The sequence below is a fragment of the Bubalus kerabau genome, chromosome X, assembly GCF_029407905.1.
Source record: "Bubalus kerabau isolate K-KA32 ecotype Philippines breed swamp buffalo chromosome X, PCC_UOA_SB_1v2, whole genome shotgun sequence".
Lineage (NCBI taxonomy): Eukaryota > Metazoa > Chordata > Mammalia > Artiodactyla > Bovidae > Bubalus > Bubalus kerabau.
The window spans coordinates 121,816,055-121,834,868 of record NC_073647.1 but is presented as its reverse complement, the minus strand read 5'-3'; the positions used below and the strand labels follow the sequence as shown (position 1 = coordinate 121,834,868).

The 18,814-nt window shown below is 40.0% G+C and overlaps 1 protein-coding gene across 7 annotated transcripts in view; it reads right to left on the bottom strand.

Moving 5' to 3' along the window:
* Positions 1 to 18,814, bottom strand: part of SRPX (sushi repeat containing protein X-linked) — a 142,468-nt gene that overhangs the window by 78,699 nt on the left and 44,955 nt on the right. For 6 of the 7 annotated variants that reach the window (XM_055563146.1, XM_055563147.1, XM_055563149.1 and 3 more), the window contains exon 2: positions 746 to 805. The exons of the other annotated variant lie outside the window; for it this stretch is intronic. In XM_055563146.1, the coding sequence (XP_055419121.1) occupies positions 746 to 805 (60 nt within the window). The remainder of the gene's footprint in view (positions 1 to 745; positions 806 to 18,814) is intronic. 7 annotated transcript variants of the gene reach the window in all.

Genomic DNA, 18,814 nt, shown 5'->3' with positions numbered 1-18,814 from the left:
TGTAAAAGGAACTGGATTCAGCAAGGAATAATCTAAATTTACCTTCACTTTTCTCAGGACTCAAGTTTCAGAGAAACAACTCACCGGTAGGAAATATTTATGGACATACTTACCTGAGCCTGCATAGAAGGTTCTTGATTAGGCTTTTTATACCTGCTGGAATGGGTAGATTGCTGAAAATGTGTAGAGATGGAATTCTTTATCATTAAAGTTTCATTGGTCAACACACTTAACTCATCATTTCAGGAGCCAAGCCACACTCAGAAAGAGCACAATGAAACGAGCTTATGAAAATCAAGTTTTCTCATTCTCCATTCATCTCAGTACATTAGCAGCACCGGGTCCAGATTTGACCTTGGAAGGTTTACTCAGGATGAGTCTGGCTGTAATGTATGAATTAGGTAGAACTCATGGCTTGATTTTCACTTTCATCAGCTAGAGCTTGGCTTTGCAGAAGTAAGGATAGTAAAGAAATTGATGAGAATAAAATGACCACTGGGGTGCTGAAGGGCAGCACTTCAGAGATTTTCAAATGCTTTTAGTTTTCTTTCATTTGTTTTTTTCTGTATTTTCTTTCAAACGGGAGCATATGCATGTTACTTTTTAAACATTTTCTTTTCTGGACAGGCAATTACAAGTGAAAATGTGTTGTCTGGTCACTTTATTATAATCGGTTCTGCAGGGCAAGAGGGAAAGTTCTCCTGGCATCAGCAGGTCTTCATTAGCACATAAGCAAAGCATTCACCTTTATATTTAGCATCTGAATACACGACTTCATCATCTTCTAGCGGTGAATCTCCAGATCCTACAATAAAAAAGAACAGAAACTGCAGCAAGAAAAGCCACACGATATGGACGAATATTTTGAAGCACTGCTTTGGCACAGTCCATGCAAGAGGGGCTATTAGAACGCAGAGCAAGAGTGAAAGCTTCTGTGGCCATTCACAAAGGGACAGGGGACCGCTCAGAGTGAACCCAGCTGGACTGAGATTGCCAGAGCCCGTCAAAATGAGCCTCCAATGGTTTGGGAATCACCATGTGTCCACTGGAATTCTGGACTCGGGATTGAGAGCAAGTCAACTTCACTCTGAAAAGACGCCAATGAATATGAATCTCATGCCAGCAGAGACGCAGTAAAATGTGTGTGACTCAGGCACAGCCCAGAGTTTCTCCAGCAGTCAAAGAAAACCTGGTAGAACTGGGTGTTTATTAAAAGAACTGGGTGTTATTTTTATTTTATTTATAAAAATAATCTGAAAATAAGTCCATCTTGTGAAACAAACTTGGGTTGAGGATAAGGAGGCAAATCAAATGTCTTAATGATAAAAGTTCAAAGCTGCCTTAGTCTATCTGTAGGAAATGAGGGCTGAAATTGATGACATGGATGTTTGTTCAAAATTTCTCACCCAGGCATGGCTAAAGTCAAATTTCTTGATGAATCCTGCTACGCTTGAAAACCACAACCTCAAAGAGAAAGTCTGTGTTTAATTTAAAAATTTAAACTCACTTGGAAGTTGGAACTGAATCATTTTTCAAATGTTAACTGTTGAATTCCAGTGAATGGTGATTCTTAACCTTTAGAGCAGCACCAGGCCCCAAACTTCAAAGCAATAATCTTCAATTTAGAGATCTCTCCCTCTCGCCTTTCTCTTCTGATCACTGACTGTTGAATTAACAACATCTTGATCACACATTTACCAGCAGGGACTGCAACCATCACAGGTAAGAACATTCTCATTTATGAGTTTATTCAAAGCTCCAAACAGGAAAAAAGAATCGAATAATGGTCCTGCTCTACTTGTATCCTGGATGAGAAATGGTGAGTGGAAATTAAAAGTGATGAAGGCCAGACCATGTCCATTTGGAAAGGACTTTCCCAATGAGAGAAGCCCAGTTCTGCTTCAGGTTTCTTTACCTGGTCTCTGACCACCCAGACAGGTATAAAATTACATAAACTGGTCCTTATTCTGTATCAAAAAATGAACACAAAACTCTTCAGGAAGGAAATCTAGCAATGAATTAGAAGCCTATATTCAAATCCCTTGATTCAGTGATTCCCCTTCTGGGAATCTATCCCAAAGAAATAATATTAAATATATAAAAAGAATTTGCATTTGTTGTATACCTGAAACTAACACAACACTGTAAATCAACTACACTCCAATTTTAAAAAATTAAAAGAATTTACAAAGATTCCTTTGCAACATCATTTAAAATAGAAAAAGACTATAAACTGACCATACAGTCAATATTAAGGTTAAATAAACCAAAGTACATTTACTGGATATAATATAATGTAGTCATTATAATGTTTATAATGGGTTAAATAAAATAGAAAAGGCTTAGTTATATTATTAAGTGAAAAATGTGCTGTAACAAAATTATATAAATGGTGTGATTTATAATAATGTAAAACAAATTCAAAATAAGCAATGCATGGGAAAGAGTCTTTGATGACTGGATGCTCTTCTTTCTTCTCTTCTAAATGTTCCATTATAAACATATGTTACTTTCATAATGGAAAATAAATTTTATTATTCACTTAATGCAAAGAAGTGTAGTTTCCAAAATATGTTTTGAATGGATCAGAAGCTTTTAAGAACTTACTGTCCCTCCCCTCCTACTCTGCCCCCTTCCCCCAGAATCAGAGTTGAACTGGAAGTCTTCCAGAACTGGTGAATCCTCCAACTCCATATGGCACATTTCTCAGCGTTGCGAGATATGTCTCATATTAAGAGCAGTTCCCTCTTTCCAAGTCACCCTGGCCTCCATATAATCTATCTAGGCAGTAAGAGGATCTGGACTGATTCCTGGCTCTAAGCAGAAAAGACAACTGCCACAGGTTGGGCTCTTTGGGAGGTATAATACCTTACAAGATGGAGTTTAGTACCTGCAGTGTTTATTAGGGATCCACACCTCTGAAAGGGATAAGAAGGAAGTATGTTTGGAGAGAGGGAGAAGTCAAGCTTTAAAGGCAGCCCAGTGACAGCTTCTGTGCATGCATGCGTGCTAAGTCGCTTCAGCTGTGTCCAGCTCTTTGTGACCCCATGGACTGTAGCCCTCCAGGTTCCTCTGTCCATGGGATTCTTCAGGCAAGAATACTGGAGTGGGTTGCCATGCCCTCCTCTAGGGAATCTTCCCAACCCAGGGATCGTACCCACGTCTCCTGTGGCTCCCGCATTGCAGGCGGTTTCTTTTCCACTGAGCCACTGGGGAAGCCTGACAGCTTCTGATGTTGGACTAAAATGGCTGTACCCTTTTATCCCTATTTCCATCAGCCATTGGATATGGCCCACCTCGAGGACATGAACTTGGGTGAAGCACTCCCAACAGCTGAGGCAAGCTCTTAAGGGACAGAAAGCTGACGGGTGTCTGAGAACAGCATTACCCCCAGCTGAGACAATCAGTCCTTTTGAAGGCACATCTGATCAATGCATGTCCGTGACCATCAGAAGAACACTCACAGAGAATCAATTGAAGATGTGTTAACTCAAAGAAGGGACCCTCCATAGAGATGGGACCAGACAGACCTACTGGAGAGATAGGGCACCTAGGGTGCACAGCTCCACTTTACCAGGACAGCAGCACTCTAAGACAGAGTCATCACATGTTGTTTAATACAGTGAAAAATTAAACACCTAACAATAGGGCATGAGCAAATTATCTTATATCAACAAACTATCTTATAGCCACTAATCAAGTCTGGAAAATATGTGTGAAATATAACTCAGCAGGAAAGCAGATACTGCAAACTATATACAGGATGAAGTATGAAACTGAATACACACACACACACACACACACACACACATATATATATATGGCTTTCCAGGTGGTGCTAGTGGTAAAGAACCTGCCTGCCAGTGCAGGAGATGTAAGATGTGCAGGTTTGATCCGTGGTCAGGAAAATCCCCTGGAGGAGGGCAGAGCAACCCAGTCCAGTATTCTTGCCTGGAGAATCCCTATGGACAGAGGAGCCTGGTGGGCTACAGTCCATAGGGTTGCACAGACTCAGACACAACTGAGGTGACTTTGCATACACATATGTATATATAATATATATATATATATATAATGACATTATATATTCTATATATACCATATAGAATATGTCACATACATATGTTAAATTTGTTATATGACACATACATATGTCAAATTTGTAATACGATAAAGTGGGATTACTAATCAGTGGGGGGAAAGGTCAATAAATATGCTGAGATTAATTGGCTATGAATCATATACAAAGAAAAATAAAAACTAAGAATCCTATCTTACACCAAACCAAAAAATAATTTCCAGACAGTTTATAGACCTAAATTGGAAAGCCAAAAATTTGAGGAAAATGAGGAATATCTGCATAAACATGAGGTAGGGAAAGCTATCAAACAAAACTCACAGACCATAACCCATAAAGAAAAATATGGCTACATTTCACTACACAAAAATATAAAACTCCTATGCAATAAAAGACACATAAATAAAGTTTAAAGACAAGACCCAGTCTGGGAAAAAATATTCAGAATGTATATAATGCAGAATTATTATCCAGGATATATAAAGAAGATAGTCCAACGGGAAAAAATGACAAAAATGATTAGAAGTTTTGTAGAAAAAAAAAAATGACCTGAATTTGAAGCAAATACCATAGAATGTTAATATAAAAAAATCTTCAAGCTCACTGGTATTCAGGATAATATATATCAAGATACCAATTTATACTCAGGAGATTGGCAACAATTTAACTGTCAAGGCTGTCATGAAACAGACACTCTCAAGTTCCATTGGTAGAAATACAATTGTACAAGTAGGCTGGAAAAACTTTGCACTTCATTTGAAACTATCCTTCAAATCAGCCCTTCCATTTCTAGACATACACCTCAGGAATTTTGGCATAAGGCAGGAGTAGCCATGTGCTAGAAGGTTCCCTGCAGCATTGCCATTAGTAAAAACAGATGTATACAACCATTCCTAGAAATAGATGGAGGTGTATTATTCATACAATAAGAAGCTGTAAAAGTTCAAATGAGTGAACTTGATCTACACAAAACAAGATGAAATCTCAAAACAATGTATGGTTTAAAAAAAAAGCAAGTTGTATGATAAATACAGCATGAGATTAAGTATACAAAATTTTAAAATGCAGAATATAATACAATATGTTTTCTAGAGATATGCGCTAAAATGGATTGGAAAGATACACATCAACTTTATATTAATGGCTTCCTCAGGGCAGGGAGGAAGGAGAAGGAAGCCAAATGCATACACGAGGAGCCACTGATGTCTCAGTTCTTATAAAATATCTGAAGTAAATGTGGGAAAATATTAACATCAGTTGAATATAGATGGTGAATACTTTGCTTATATTTGAAATATTTTGCCATGTCTTAAAAGGAAGAGAGGGAGAGAGAAAAGGAGGGAGAAAAGAAAGAAATGGGAGAAATGGGAAAGGGGGCTGAAAGAATACACCATAAACCTCCATGTTGGAGCAGCAGAATTAGAGTGAAAATTTCCATCCTTTTCTTTTCTATCATGTTTTCTTCATTGAGCATATCATTATGTAAAATTTTTAAATATATATATGCATGTATATATATGATAACTCTTAAAGACAAAAAATGGTAGACTGTGGTATCCATTTCGTGCTGAATGGCTTCAGTTGTGTCTGACTCTTTGCAACCTTATGAATCACAGACCGACTGCCAGGCTCCTCTGTCCATGGGATTCTCCAGGCAAGAATACTGGAGTTGCGTCTCCATTCTCTTCTCCAGGGATTGAACCCGTATCTCATGTCTTCTGCACTGGCAGGCGGGTTCTTTACCACTAGCACCACCTTTAACACTACTGCAAGTCCTCACACCCCAAAGCCTTAGTACACATCTAAAAGGACGGCTACACAAACAAGTTCAGGGCCAACTGCCAGAAACTGGACTTTTCTACTCTGGGTTCTAAGTTTTCTCCATTTGCCTTCACCTGCACACATAACTCCCACAGTGAGCCTTGACCCTGCCTCCAGGGGTGTCAGGGATAAACCACATGCATTGTTAAACCACACATTCAACTTAAGATGACAAGCTCAACTCTGGTGTCATTTGAAAAGTGGTAGATGTTTGCCTAGAGAAAGGAGCCCTCTAGGTTACACCATGAGACAAGTCTTTATAATGAGCTAAAAGGAGATATAAGGATGGTTTGCATCATCACGCACAAGAAAGCAGTCTCCCGGGCACAGTAAAGCAGCTCTTCTGTTCATTGGTTTCTTTGGATAGGTACTCAAACCCAAAATCAGGCATTCTCACTACTGATTTTACTTAGAGACCGCAAGGCAGACAGTTCAGAAGATCTCATTTCAGAATCCTGGCAGAGATGACTTTGATTAGTAACTCACTTATAATGGTACATCCACCTCCATTTAGACTGTGCATACATGCTCAGTGCTGTCCAACTCTTTGTGACCCCATGGACTGTAGCTTGCCAGGCTTCTCTGTCCATAGGATTTCCCAGGCAAGAATACTATAGTGGGTTGCCATGTCCTCCTCCAGGGGATCTTCCCGACCCAGGGATAAAACTTGCTTCTCCTGTGTCCCCTGCACTGGCAGGCAAATTCTTTACTACAGTGCCACCTGGGAAGCCCCATTTAGATTACAACCCACTAATTAATCTCTTTCTACCTTGAGCCATGATGACTGTAAGTCAGAAATTCCTCTTTGCCAATACATGTTGCAGAGATAGGCAAGAAAGCTGGCATTGGCAGATGACAACCACAAAGAAGTCTGCTTAAGGAGAACAAGGTTTATGGGAAAGACTTTCTCCTTGATAAAGGAGAGAAGCACACAGAGAGAAGATAATTTTGCCTTCGTTTCTCTTTTCCTTCTTTGGGAGCGACTGTGTAAGGATAAATACCTAAAGCTATAGCAGCCACTTTGTAACCATGAGATAAGATGTCTCAGGACTAAAGATTTTCAGCTGAAGATGGTACAGTGGAAGGATAAAAAGAATCTGGGGTCTGTGATGACTATATTGGCCTACTAAATCAACCCTAGACATGTTACCCCCATACTTCACGTCTGTTGTTGTTTAGTCGCTCAGTTGAATCCGACTCTTTGCAATCCCATGGACTGTAGCATGCCAGGCTCCTCTGTCCATGAGATTTTCTAAACAAGAATACTAGAGTAGGTTGCCATTCCCTACTTTTTGCTAGGTCAATACTAAATGCCCTTTCAATTTAAACTGCTATGAATAGCATTGTTTGTTACTTGCAAGCTGAATGCATTCAAACTGATTCACAAATGAACAGGGAATTTACTGCCTATTATTGATAAGAGATCAGAGAAAACAAAATAAATGGATATTCCCCCAAATTCCCAGTTTATATTCAGCCTAAACTCATATATCAACTTCTATAAAAAATGATGACCAATCTACAAAATGGTTGCCATAAAGGATATAGTAAGATCAAAGTGAAAGTGAAAGTCACTTAGTTGTATCCAACTCTTTGTGACCCCATGGACTATATAGTCCATGGAATTCTCCAGGCCAGAATATTGGAGTGGGTAGCCTTTCCCTTCTCCAGGGGATCTTCCCAACCCAGAGATCGAACCCAGGTCTCCCACATTGCAGGTGGATTCTTTACCAGCTGAGCCACAAGGGAAGCCCAAGAATACTGGAGTGGGTAGCCTATCCCTTCTCCAGTGGATCTTCCTGACCCAGGAATCGAGCCAGGGTCTCCTGCATTGCAGGCAGATTCTTTACCAACTGAGCTATCAGGGAAGCCCACTGACTAATTATGTTCAGAAGATCGTACTCACTAAAGCCTACTAAAACAGCAAAGGAGATTCACACATAATAGAAAAAGATTTTCCACAGGGTTAAAATAGAAAGGAATAGAGAGAGAGAGAGAGGTTGGCAGGGAGAGAGGGAGGTTTCCTAGCAAACTGTTCTTTATTTACAAAAGGCTGTTCCCTTTAGAATTCTGGTTAATTGAGGTTTTATTATGGCAACTATTAATAAGTCCTCATATGGTCCACATGACCACTCTTTGGAAAAAATGCTTCAGTGCTTCTTCCACACAAATACAAATTCTACACTGGCTCAGAAATCAGAAACTCGGTGCTCGGTGCCATGTCCGATTCTGTCCCTTAGCCGTACCTGGAGCCAATTCCATTTATAATTCTGCTCTCCTTGCAGAAACTTCATCTAAATTAACAGATTTGCAAAGAACTAGTCACTCCTTTTTTCCGAAGTTCAAAGAAGGGTCTTCCCGGCCTGTTAGGTAGTTAATATCATTGAGTCAACAAACTCATTTTTAAGAAATATCTATTATATGTATTAGAATTACACCAGGAATTTAGATTTAAAAGGCTACTAGAGTGCTCATCACCCCAAAATTTTTTTTCATTGTGACAGTGGGGAATACAGGGAGCATTCAAGACCAATGGAAGAAGTGGCCAATCTGCTAAACCATATTCCTTTATTGACTGTGATACATGATGCAAGTTGACAGATTTGCTGGCTCTGTGTTAAAGTTTTAGTTCAAAGGGTTGGGTTTATTTTTTTAACTTCTTTTGAAGATAGCTATACATTCTTAATGTTTTGTCAGAACTTTTTGTTTTCTCATCATCTTTATTCTAAATATAATTTTATTATCAGAAGTCATCATATTTAATAGTAAATATAAATTTCATCATCAAGTGTAGGCTGAAAGTCAATGGGAAAATCAAATTCAGTTTGCAGTAGAGATTCTTAATCTGAGGCCCTGGCCTCCTAGAGGATCAGTGGAAGGGCTTTGCGGGAGTCCATGAACCTCTTGTAATTGGACATACTGTCTGGTACATGAATATACTTTCTGGGGAGAAGTTGCTAACTTTTAGTACATTTAATAAGGTTCTGCAATCCAAAAACTTATGAAGAACCAGGGTTTCCCATTATTCTTTATTATTAAGCACATTAGAGTATTTACTAAGGAAATAAGTAGTATCTCCTTGATATCTAAATCTTTTTAGTATGCCAGAGGACAGAGAAATATATGTAAAACAAGGATAAATGCTTAGCTTTATTAGACCTTATTTTTTCCCCCTAGATTATTGCTGCCCAATGGAACTTTCTACAATGATATACATGTTCTACATCTATGCTGTACAATAGGGTAACCACTAGCCACATGTGATCATTAAGCACTTGAAATATGGCTAGTACAACTGGGGAATAATTTTTTAAATTTCATTTAGTTTTAATTAATTTAAATTTACATAGCCATGTGACTAGTGGCTGCCATACTAGACATCATAGGTCTAGATTTAAAAATATCTACTCTGTGGATATAAATCATGTCTCTAAATGGCTCAGTCATGAGACCCATGTCTAATTTGCCTTGTATACCTAGCAATATGATTCAGAATTGGTAGTCAACACATGGTGTAAGAAGAGAGAAAAAGCTGCTTCATGTTTCTTACAACACATAAATCATGTGCCATTATGCTCCTATGTCTGGAATGGTTTTATCCCACTCAGTACAGCTTCAGGATATCAGTTTAAATGATGATGATACTGGAGGTTTGGAAGTATAGAAAAAGATATTTTGCACTATTGGAAGCCATAGGGTATTCATTTACGGGAACCAGATGATCTAGTTCTAGCAAATGATTTGCCAAAGGGGCTACACCGCAACTGTAGTAAAGACAAAAGGACACATGAATGGCTTCAGAACAAAGATCAAATCCAGGGTACTGCCAGGAAAACAGTGTACAGATAAAGCCAAGGATATGACCATCAAACCCTTTGTTAGGTCAAGGTGGTGCTTCAGAGTACTTTCAGTCATACAACAGGCCCTTTAGTAAAGATGTATCTCACAGATCCTCTCAATTAAACAAGAGTTTATGTCTATGAGACTTGTGGATGTGGCTTTTGCTAATGGAGTGCACTCCAAGAAGATTCACAGGAGACTCACAAAGTGGTTTTTTAAAAATTAATTTATTTAATTGGAGGCTAATTACTTTACAATATTGTAGTGTTTTTGCTATACATTGACATGAATCAGCCATGGGTATAGATGGATCCCCCATCCTGAACCCCCCTCCCACCTCCCTTCCCATCCCATCCCTAAGGGTCATCCCAGTACACTGGCCCTGAGCACCCTGTCTCATGCATCAAACCTGGACTGGTGATCTATTTCACATATGGTTATATACATGTTTCAATGCTATTCTCTCAAATCATCCCACCCTCGCCTTCTCCCACAGAGTCCAAAAGTCTGTTCTTTATACCTGTGTCTCTTTTGGTGTCTCGCATATAGGGTCATCATCACCATCTTTATAAATTCCATATATATGTGTGAATATACTGTACTGGTGTTTTTCTTTCTGACTTACTTCACTCTGTATAATAGGCTCCAGTTTCATCCATCTCATTAGAATTGATTCAAATGCATTTTTTTTAATAGCTGAGTAGTATTCCATTCTGTATATATACCACAGCTTTATCCATTCATCTGCCAATGGACGTCTAGGTTGCTTCCATGTCCTGGCTATTATAAACAGTGCTGCGATGAACATTGGGGTACATGTGTCTCTTTCCCTTCTGGTTTCCTCAGTGTGTATGCCCAGCAGTGGGATTGCTGGGTGGTATGGCAGTTCAATTTCCAGTTTTTTAAGGAATCTCCACACTGTTCTCCATAGTGGCTGTACTAGTTTGCATTGCCACCAACAGTGTAAGAGGGTTCCCTTTTCTCTGCACCCTCTTCAGCATTTATTATTTGTAGACTTTTTGATAGCAGCCATTCTGACCAACGTGAGATGATATTTCATGGTGGTTCTGATTTGCATTTGTCTGATAATGAGTCATGTTGAGCATCTTTTCATGTGTTTGTTAGCCATCTGTATGTCTTCTTTGGAGAAATGTCTATTTAGGTCTTTGGCCCATTTTTTGATTGGGTCATTTATTTTTCTGGTGTTGAGCTGCAGGAGCTGCTTGTATATTTTTGAGATTAATTCTTTGTCAGTTGCTTCATTTGCTATTATTTTCTCCCATTCTGAAGGCTGTCTTTTCACCTTGCTTATAGTTTCCTTCGTTGTGCAGAAGCTTTTAAGTTTAATTAGGTCCCATTTGTTTATTTTTGCTTTCACTTCCATTACTCTGGGAGGTGGGTCATAGAGGATCCTGCTGTGATGTATGTCAGAGAGTGTTTTGCCTATGTTCTCCTCTAGGAGTTTTATAGTTTCTGGTCTTACGTTTAGATCTTTAATCCATTTTGAGTTTATTTTTGTGTATGGTGTTAGAAAGTGTTCTAGTTTCATTCTTTTACAAGTGGCTGACCAGTTTTCCCAGCACCACTTGAGAAAGAGATTGTCTTTTCTCCATTGCATATTCTTGCTTCCTTTGTCAAAGATAAGGTGTCCATAGGTGCGTGGATTTATCTCTGGGCTTTCTATTTTGTTCCATTGATCTATATTTCTGTCTTTGTGCCTGTACCATACTGTCTTGATGACTGTAGCTATGTAGTATAGTCTGAAGTCAGGCAGGTTGATTCCTCCTGTTCCATTCTTCTTTCTCAAGATTGCTTTGGCTATTTGAAGTTTTTTGTATTTCCATACAAACTGTGAAATTATTTGTTCTAGTTCTGTGAAAAAGACCATTGGTAGCTTGATAGGGATTGCATTGAATCTGTAGATTGCTTTGGGTAGTATACTCATTTTCATGATATTTATTCTTCCGATCCATGAACATGGTATATTTCTCCATCTATTTGTGTCATCTTTGATTTCTTTCATCAGTGTTTTATAGTTTTCTATATATAGGTCTTTGTTTCTTTAGGTAGATTTATTCCTAGGTATTTTATTCTTTTTGTTGCAATGGACTCACAAAGTTTTAATGAGTTATATATTCAGAAATATTACCAACATGACTGAGAGGGATAGAGACATTACAGAATTGAGGAGAGACCTTTGAACTCATAGAATTCTACTTTCAGGAAACAGACACATAGAGCTGCTTAGCTATAAATAGGTGTTACCTTGCATGACAAAGGAAGACTGCTCAGAGGGTGTAATCAAGAGCCCAAAGAGTAGAGCAGCGAACCATAAAGAATTCTTTCCAGAATGTGAGGCCCGAACAAAGAACTATCAAAACTTGGCCAGCTAGATTTCAAAATTTCTATGAAACAGTGACTCCCTTATGCCTCCTATTTGACCCCATTTTTAGCAGGAATCTCTAGAGCAGTTATATTATGCCTATTCAATCACTGTAGATATGTGGGGAGCTGATAACTTACCCCTTTGTTTTGCAGGTCCACAAATAGAGAAGAACTGTATTCAAGCAGTTACAGTTAATAAGTATATCTAGGATTTCCCTGGTGGTACAGTGGATAAGGATCTGCCTGCCAATGCAGGAGACACAAGTTCAATCCCTGGTCCAAGAAGATTCTATATGTCACAGAGCAACTAAAGCCCATGTGACACACTACTGAGCCCTTGTGCCTAGAGCCCATGCTCCACAAGGGAAGCCACCACAATAAGAAGCCAATGTACCACAATGAAGAGGAGCCCCTGCTTGCCACAACTAGAGAAAGCCTGCACACAGTAACAAAGACTCGGCGCAACCAAAAACAAATGATGGATTTTTAAAAAATCACCTCCTTTAGAACCAACAGAAAATGAAAGTAAATCTAAGGGGTTTTATCCTCCCTGGACCAGAGTTAGATGATGAAATTCTGGATTTTGAGCTGATGCTGCGATGGACTAAGACTTTCAGGGACCTTGGGAGGGGGTGAATATATTTTACATGTGGCAAGGACATGGATCATTGGGTGCCAGAGGATAGACTGTGACATGCAACCTCCAAGTGATCCCTTTCTCCTGGAACTCACTCCTTTGTATAACTCCCTCCTTTAAAATGTGGAATGGAATTATTGACTTTGCTTCTAATGAAAAGAATATAGCAGAAGGGATGTCATATCTCTTCTGAGGTGGACTTATAAAAAGACTGTGGTTTCCATTTGGACATGCTCTCAGTGTATTTCTTGGGTCGTTCATCCCAGGGTATGCTGGCTGCCAAGTCATGATGGAGTCCTATGGGGAAGCCCATGTGGTGAGGAACCAAAGCCTGCCAATAGTCATGTGAATAAGGTTGGAAGATCTACACACACACACACACACACACACACACACACACACACACACATCGAGCCTTCAGATGAAATACACACACATCGAGCCTTCAGATGAAACCTCAGGCCAAAGCAACAACTTGATTAGAACCTCTTGAGAAAACTTGAGCCAGCTAAGCCATGACCAGATTGCAACCTATACAAATTCTGATATAAGCAGTATTTGGTTTAAAAACAAAAAAAAGGCGGGGTGGGGGGGGTGGTGGAAGTACAAACCTGCAGGATTTATGCTCCTGAGCACCTTGTGGTGCTAGATTTTACCTGAGACTGTATCCTTGATTGGGTCTTTTTCCCTTCCCCTCCTCACTGACAGCTTTTCTCTGAGAGCAGTCCCCCTGCAAGTCACAGGTTCTACTTCTAGGGAACCAAGGTAAGATTGCAGCTGAACCTCCCTAAAACTCAAATACTGCAATTGGCCTCAAACAAACAATTATTCTTGGTTTGTTTTACAAACTCCTCATTTGATGGTTCATAATCACATTTTCTATTTAATTTAGTACATATTATTTTAGGCTTTTACTACCTTAAGTTGCTGGGCTTCCCTGGTAGCTCAGATGGTAAATCCACCTGCAATGCAGGAGACTTGGGTTCGATTCCTTGGTCGGGAAGATCCCCTGGAGAAAAGAATGGCAACCCACTCCAGTATTCTTGCCTGGAGAATTCCACGGACAAAAGGAGCCTGGCAGGCTACAGTCCATGGGGTCACAAAGATTTGGACACAACTGAGTGACAAACACACACACACACACACACACACACACACACACACACACCTTGAGCTGCTATGCATGTAAATGAGCTTCTGGTAAAAAAAAAAAAATAAGACAAACATATCTGGGCTGGTATGTTTTTCAAGAATTTTTTTTAAAGCATTAAGCATAGTTAGGAATCCTAATGCCACCAAAGTTTTGTGTTTTTAAATTCCTATGTCTAAACCATCTTGAATGATTTATGATTTAGAAACAATATATGTATATATACATTCAATTTAATAATACCAGGAAAAGTCACATACTCAATCCTCTCTAGTAAAATAAACTGCTGTCAAGTTTAGTTTATGAATTCGTATGATCAGATGATAAAATCTGCTTTAGGAAAAAGTGACTCTCAGTTTCAAGATATTACCATAGTTTAGCCTTCGAGGCAGGAAAACCCCTGTGGTTCTCTATACATCTCCATGTCCTAAAGATCTTTACAAAATGGGGGTTTACAGAAAGTTCTTTTTACTTCTGTGAAGTATTACTCCTGAGTCTCTCGCATTCTGTGGCTCTTATTGACACATACAAGTGTTCAAACATTTTAGGAGACCTGAAGAAGAGTGGACAGAGGGTAGAGTGGTAACTCTTCTCTCCTACATGGGTAATTTCCAAGAGCTTCTTACCCAGAAAGTCCTAATATATCGGGGACCATTGATTGAAGAAGCCCAGGTGTGAGTTTCATGCCTGACTGGTAGGAAGACTTGCTCTGTTATGACCTGGCAAAGTCTCGAGACAGGGGAGAGATGTCCAGGAGTTGTGTATAAATGTGTATTTTTGAAGGAAGGGAGCAGAGGAGAAAATTTAGCTTTTCAAGATCATTCAACTCCAAGACATAGGAGCAAGTACACAGAGGGGCCAGACACTGTAAATGAGAAACTCTTTCTTGGAAGTTTACACTTCTAAATCAGGAGCAGACCAACAGACAAAAGCCCAAGGGTGGGACTTCCCTGGTGGTCCAGTGGCTAAAACTCCACACTCACAGTGCAGGGGGCGTAGGTTTGATCCCTGGTCAGGGAACTAGATCCCACACGCCACAACTAAAGATTCCACATGCCACAACAAAGACCCAGCACAGTCAAATAAAAAATATTTTGAAGCCCAATGGTAAGAAAAGGGGGTGGGGGAAGTACACAGAGAAGATGCTTGTTCTGAGCGGAACAAGGAAAGCCAGAAAGATGGATCTAAATAAACTTTTTGCTAATCATGGGGAATAAGTTGGAGGCAATGTTTATTACTAGTATTTGTCCTGGAGGAAAATGTTCACTAAAATATTCAGATGGGACAAGTCCATGGTCCATCTCAGACATTCACTTCGCCACATCCCCTTTTCCCCTCTCCATCACCATCCCAAACCCCTCACATGTAGCAAGAATCAACTAGAGTAGCATGTTTCAAACTTTTAACTCAATTTAATGGGTCATAATCAGTGTTCACGTGAACCGTGAACTTCCAGATGTTCAAGCTGGTTTTAGAAAAGGCAGAGGAACCAGAGATCAAATTGCCAACATCCGCTGGATCATCGAAAAAGCAAGAGAGTTCCAGAAAAACATCTATTTCTGCTTTATTGACTATGCCAAAGCCTTTGACTGTGTAGATCACAATAAACTGTGGAAAATCCTGAAAGAGATGGGAATACCAGACCACCTGACCTGCCTCTTGAGAAACCTATATGCAGGTCAGGAAGCAACAGTTAGAACTGGACATGGAACAACAGCCTGGTTCCAAATAGGAAAAGGAGTACATCGAGGCTGTATATTGTCACCCTGCTTATTTAACTTATGTGCAGAGTACATCATGAGAAACGCTGGGCTGGAAGAAGCACAAGCTGGAATCAAGATTGCCGGGAGAAATATCAATAACCTCAGATATGCAGATGACATCACCCTTATGGCAGAAAGTGAAGAGGAACTAAAAAGCCTCTTGCTGAAAGTGAAAGTGGAGAGTGAAAAAGTTGGCTTAAAGCTCAACATTCAGAAAACAAAGATAATGGCATCCGGTCCCACCACTTCATGGGAAATAGATGGGGAAACAGTAGAAACAGTGTCAGACTTTACTTTTTTGGGCTCCAAAATCACTGCAGATGGTGATTGCAGCCATGAAATTAAAAGACGCTTACTCCTTGGAAGAAAAGTTATGACCAACCTAGATAGTATATTGAAAAGCAGAGACATTACTTTGCCAACAAAGGTCCGTCTAGTCAAGGCTATGGTTTTTCCAGTGGTCATGTATGGATGTGAGAGTTGGACTGTGAAGAAGGCTGAGCGCTGAAGAATTGATGCTTTTGAACTGTGGTGCTGGAGAAGACTCTTGAGAGTCCCTTGGACTGCAAGGAGATCCAACCAGTCCATCCTAAAGGAGATCAGTCCTGGGTGTTCATTGGAAGGACTGATGCTAAAGCTGCAACTCCAGTACTTTGGCCACCTCATGCAAAGAGTTGACTCATTGGAAAAGACTCTGATGCTCGGAGGGATTGGGGGCAGGAGGAGAAGGGGACGACAGAGGATGAGATGGCTGGATGGCATCACTGATTCGATGGACGTGAGTCTGAGTGAACTCCAGGAGTTGGTGATGGACAGGGAGGCCTGGCGTGCTGCGATTCATGGGGTCACAAAGAGTCGGACACGACTGAGTGACTGAACTGAACTGAATTAATGTTTTTATAATGAAATAGACTAGAATTGAAAATGTCAGGGTTCATTGAACATATTAGACTAACTACTACTGTTCAGTTATCTAGGTGTGCTGTAGGAGGGTGTCCCCAGTTTGCATGAGACAGTTAGATTTTATGTCTGTTGTCCTGGCATGATTATCATTAGCACTCCCTCACTTTCAAGTGTTCTGATTGGACAATAAATACTATATTCTCCCAAATAGTAGGTCACAGTATGTATTTCTTCCTATGGGTCTTAGTCAAAATACTTGGAAAAACAGATTCAGAATTTTTAGGAAAACCCATAGGTAATGATAGCCTTGTCAAGTTAATTCTTTCTTCCTTCCCACCAGATGAAGATATCTGACCATACAAGAAAGGTTACTGGGGGCAGTGATGGAAGCCTTTGTTTTGCCATGATTTGCTCAGGACATGGATGTTCTAGCCCATAAAAAGCCAAGCAGGGACCGAGTTTCCTCATTTGCCCATGGCTATCCTCTCTGGTAAGATGTAATTGAAAGAGCCCTGGGATTAAGTTCTAGCTCCTCCACTCACTGTATGGTCTTAACTGGGGAAGCCAGTGTATCCTTTGGTCAGCCTCAGTTTTCTCATCTGTAAAACGGAGTGACAGGAGTGGGGAGAAGAGTGCAGTACACATTTTTAAATTATGCTTCGTCCAAACATTCCTGTAGTCAATCTCTAGTTGGAATCACAGTAGTCAAGAAATTTTGCTTGAGTTGAGTAAGGCTGACATGGGTGTAGGGCCTTATATCGCGGATGGCAGTCATGGGTGTAGGCCGAAATGGGCAGGTTGTCCAGTTGAGGCAATTGACATGACCTCCTCCTCCTCCAACTGGTAATAAACAAGGAGCATGGCACACGACTCTTAACTTCACCAGATTCTTTCAATTCCATTGCCTCCCATGAGGGAGATATCATTCAGGGACTAGAATATATAGGTCAGGAGGGCAGCAACCCTTCACTACCTTGTTCATGAACCTCTCAGCTCAGAATGAAGTGAATGTCAATTGCAAGGCACACAGGATTGAACAAACTCCTATGACCATAAATCCTGTGCCATTTCACAACTTCTTGTTTCTATCTTCATGCCTTTATACGACCCATCTGAAAAGCCCTCCGTCTCCTCTCAGCCCCTTTCCTGATTTAAAAGCTATTTTGAAGCCTAGCCCCTCTAGTTGGTCTTTTCTAATTTTCACGTTAAAGTCTATTCACACTGATATGCCCTGTTCTCATTTTTGAATGAGCACTGATCTTATATTTTGATTTTTCAGAAGTTATTTCAATTGGGTGTAAGTTCTATCTTCCCAAGCAGACATGAAACTTCTCAGGGAAGTTATGTTGGTAATATTTCCAAATATAAAACATATCAAGAAATTTGTGGGTCTCCTGTGAATCTTCTTGGAATTCACTCCATTAGACAAAAGCTACATCCACAAATCTCATAGACATAAACTCTTCTCTGTTGTTTCATTGAGAGGATCTGGAAGACATATCCTTACTTTCTTACAGCCTCAGTGAACAAAGTGCCACTCCATCTAGAGTACCTTAAAAGGCTTTTTTCCCTTGAGACATTTGTCTACACACCCCTGATCTGCTGGAGCTGTTCCACCCGCATCAAAGTGAAACACCATCTCCCTGAGTGAAGGCTATACTTACAGAAACAGATACGGTATTTAAGATTCAGAAAAGCTGCCCAAATAAAGCTGCAACCGGCATATCATTCTTGGCAGTAAACTGGTGGTATAATTTACAAAATTCCAGCGCATTGTAGCAAAACTGAAAAGAACAAGATTCAGTTAAGAGAGATACTAAGAAAAGAAAACTGCAGCAGTGTGTACTGAGGATAGTAGGCAGCAAGCCTTTTAACTGCATGGCTGTAGAATGATAAAATGTAGATTAAGAGGAGACACATAAGACTGGAGGTGGGCAGGGAGAGGGAGAGAGAAAAAGAGATGTGAGGAAGAACACTGCTAGAAAATGGTTCTTCAATGAACATCACAGGATTGCCTGTGATAGGCTGCGGCCTGTTCAGCTGAAACCTGAGGCTTCATCCTTCTGGAACATTCTCTGGTTCCCTGACAAAGGATGGAACACCAGCATCCAAGGATGAAAACCTGGATTTCACTTGAAGCCTTTCATGCACTATATATTTAGCCAGCTCTGCTGTGATGGGAAGTATTAATAGGAAGGTTTCTTTCAGGGATAGTTTTCCTCTTGAATTTTGAAAGC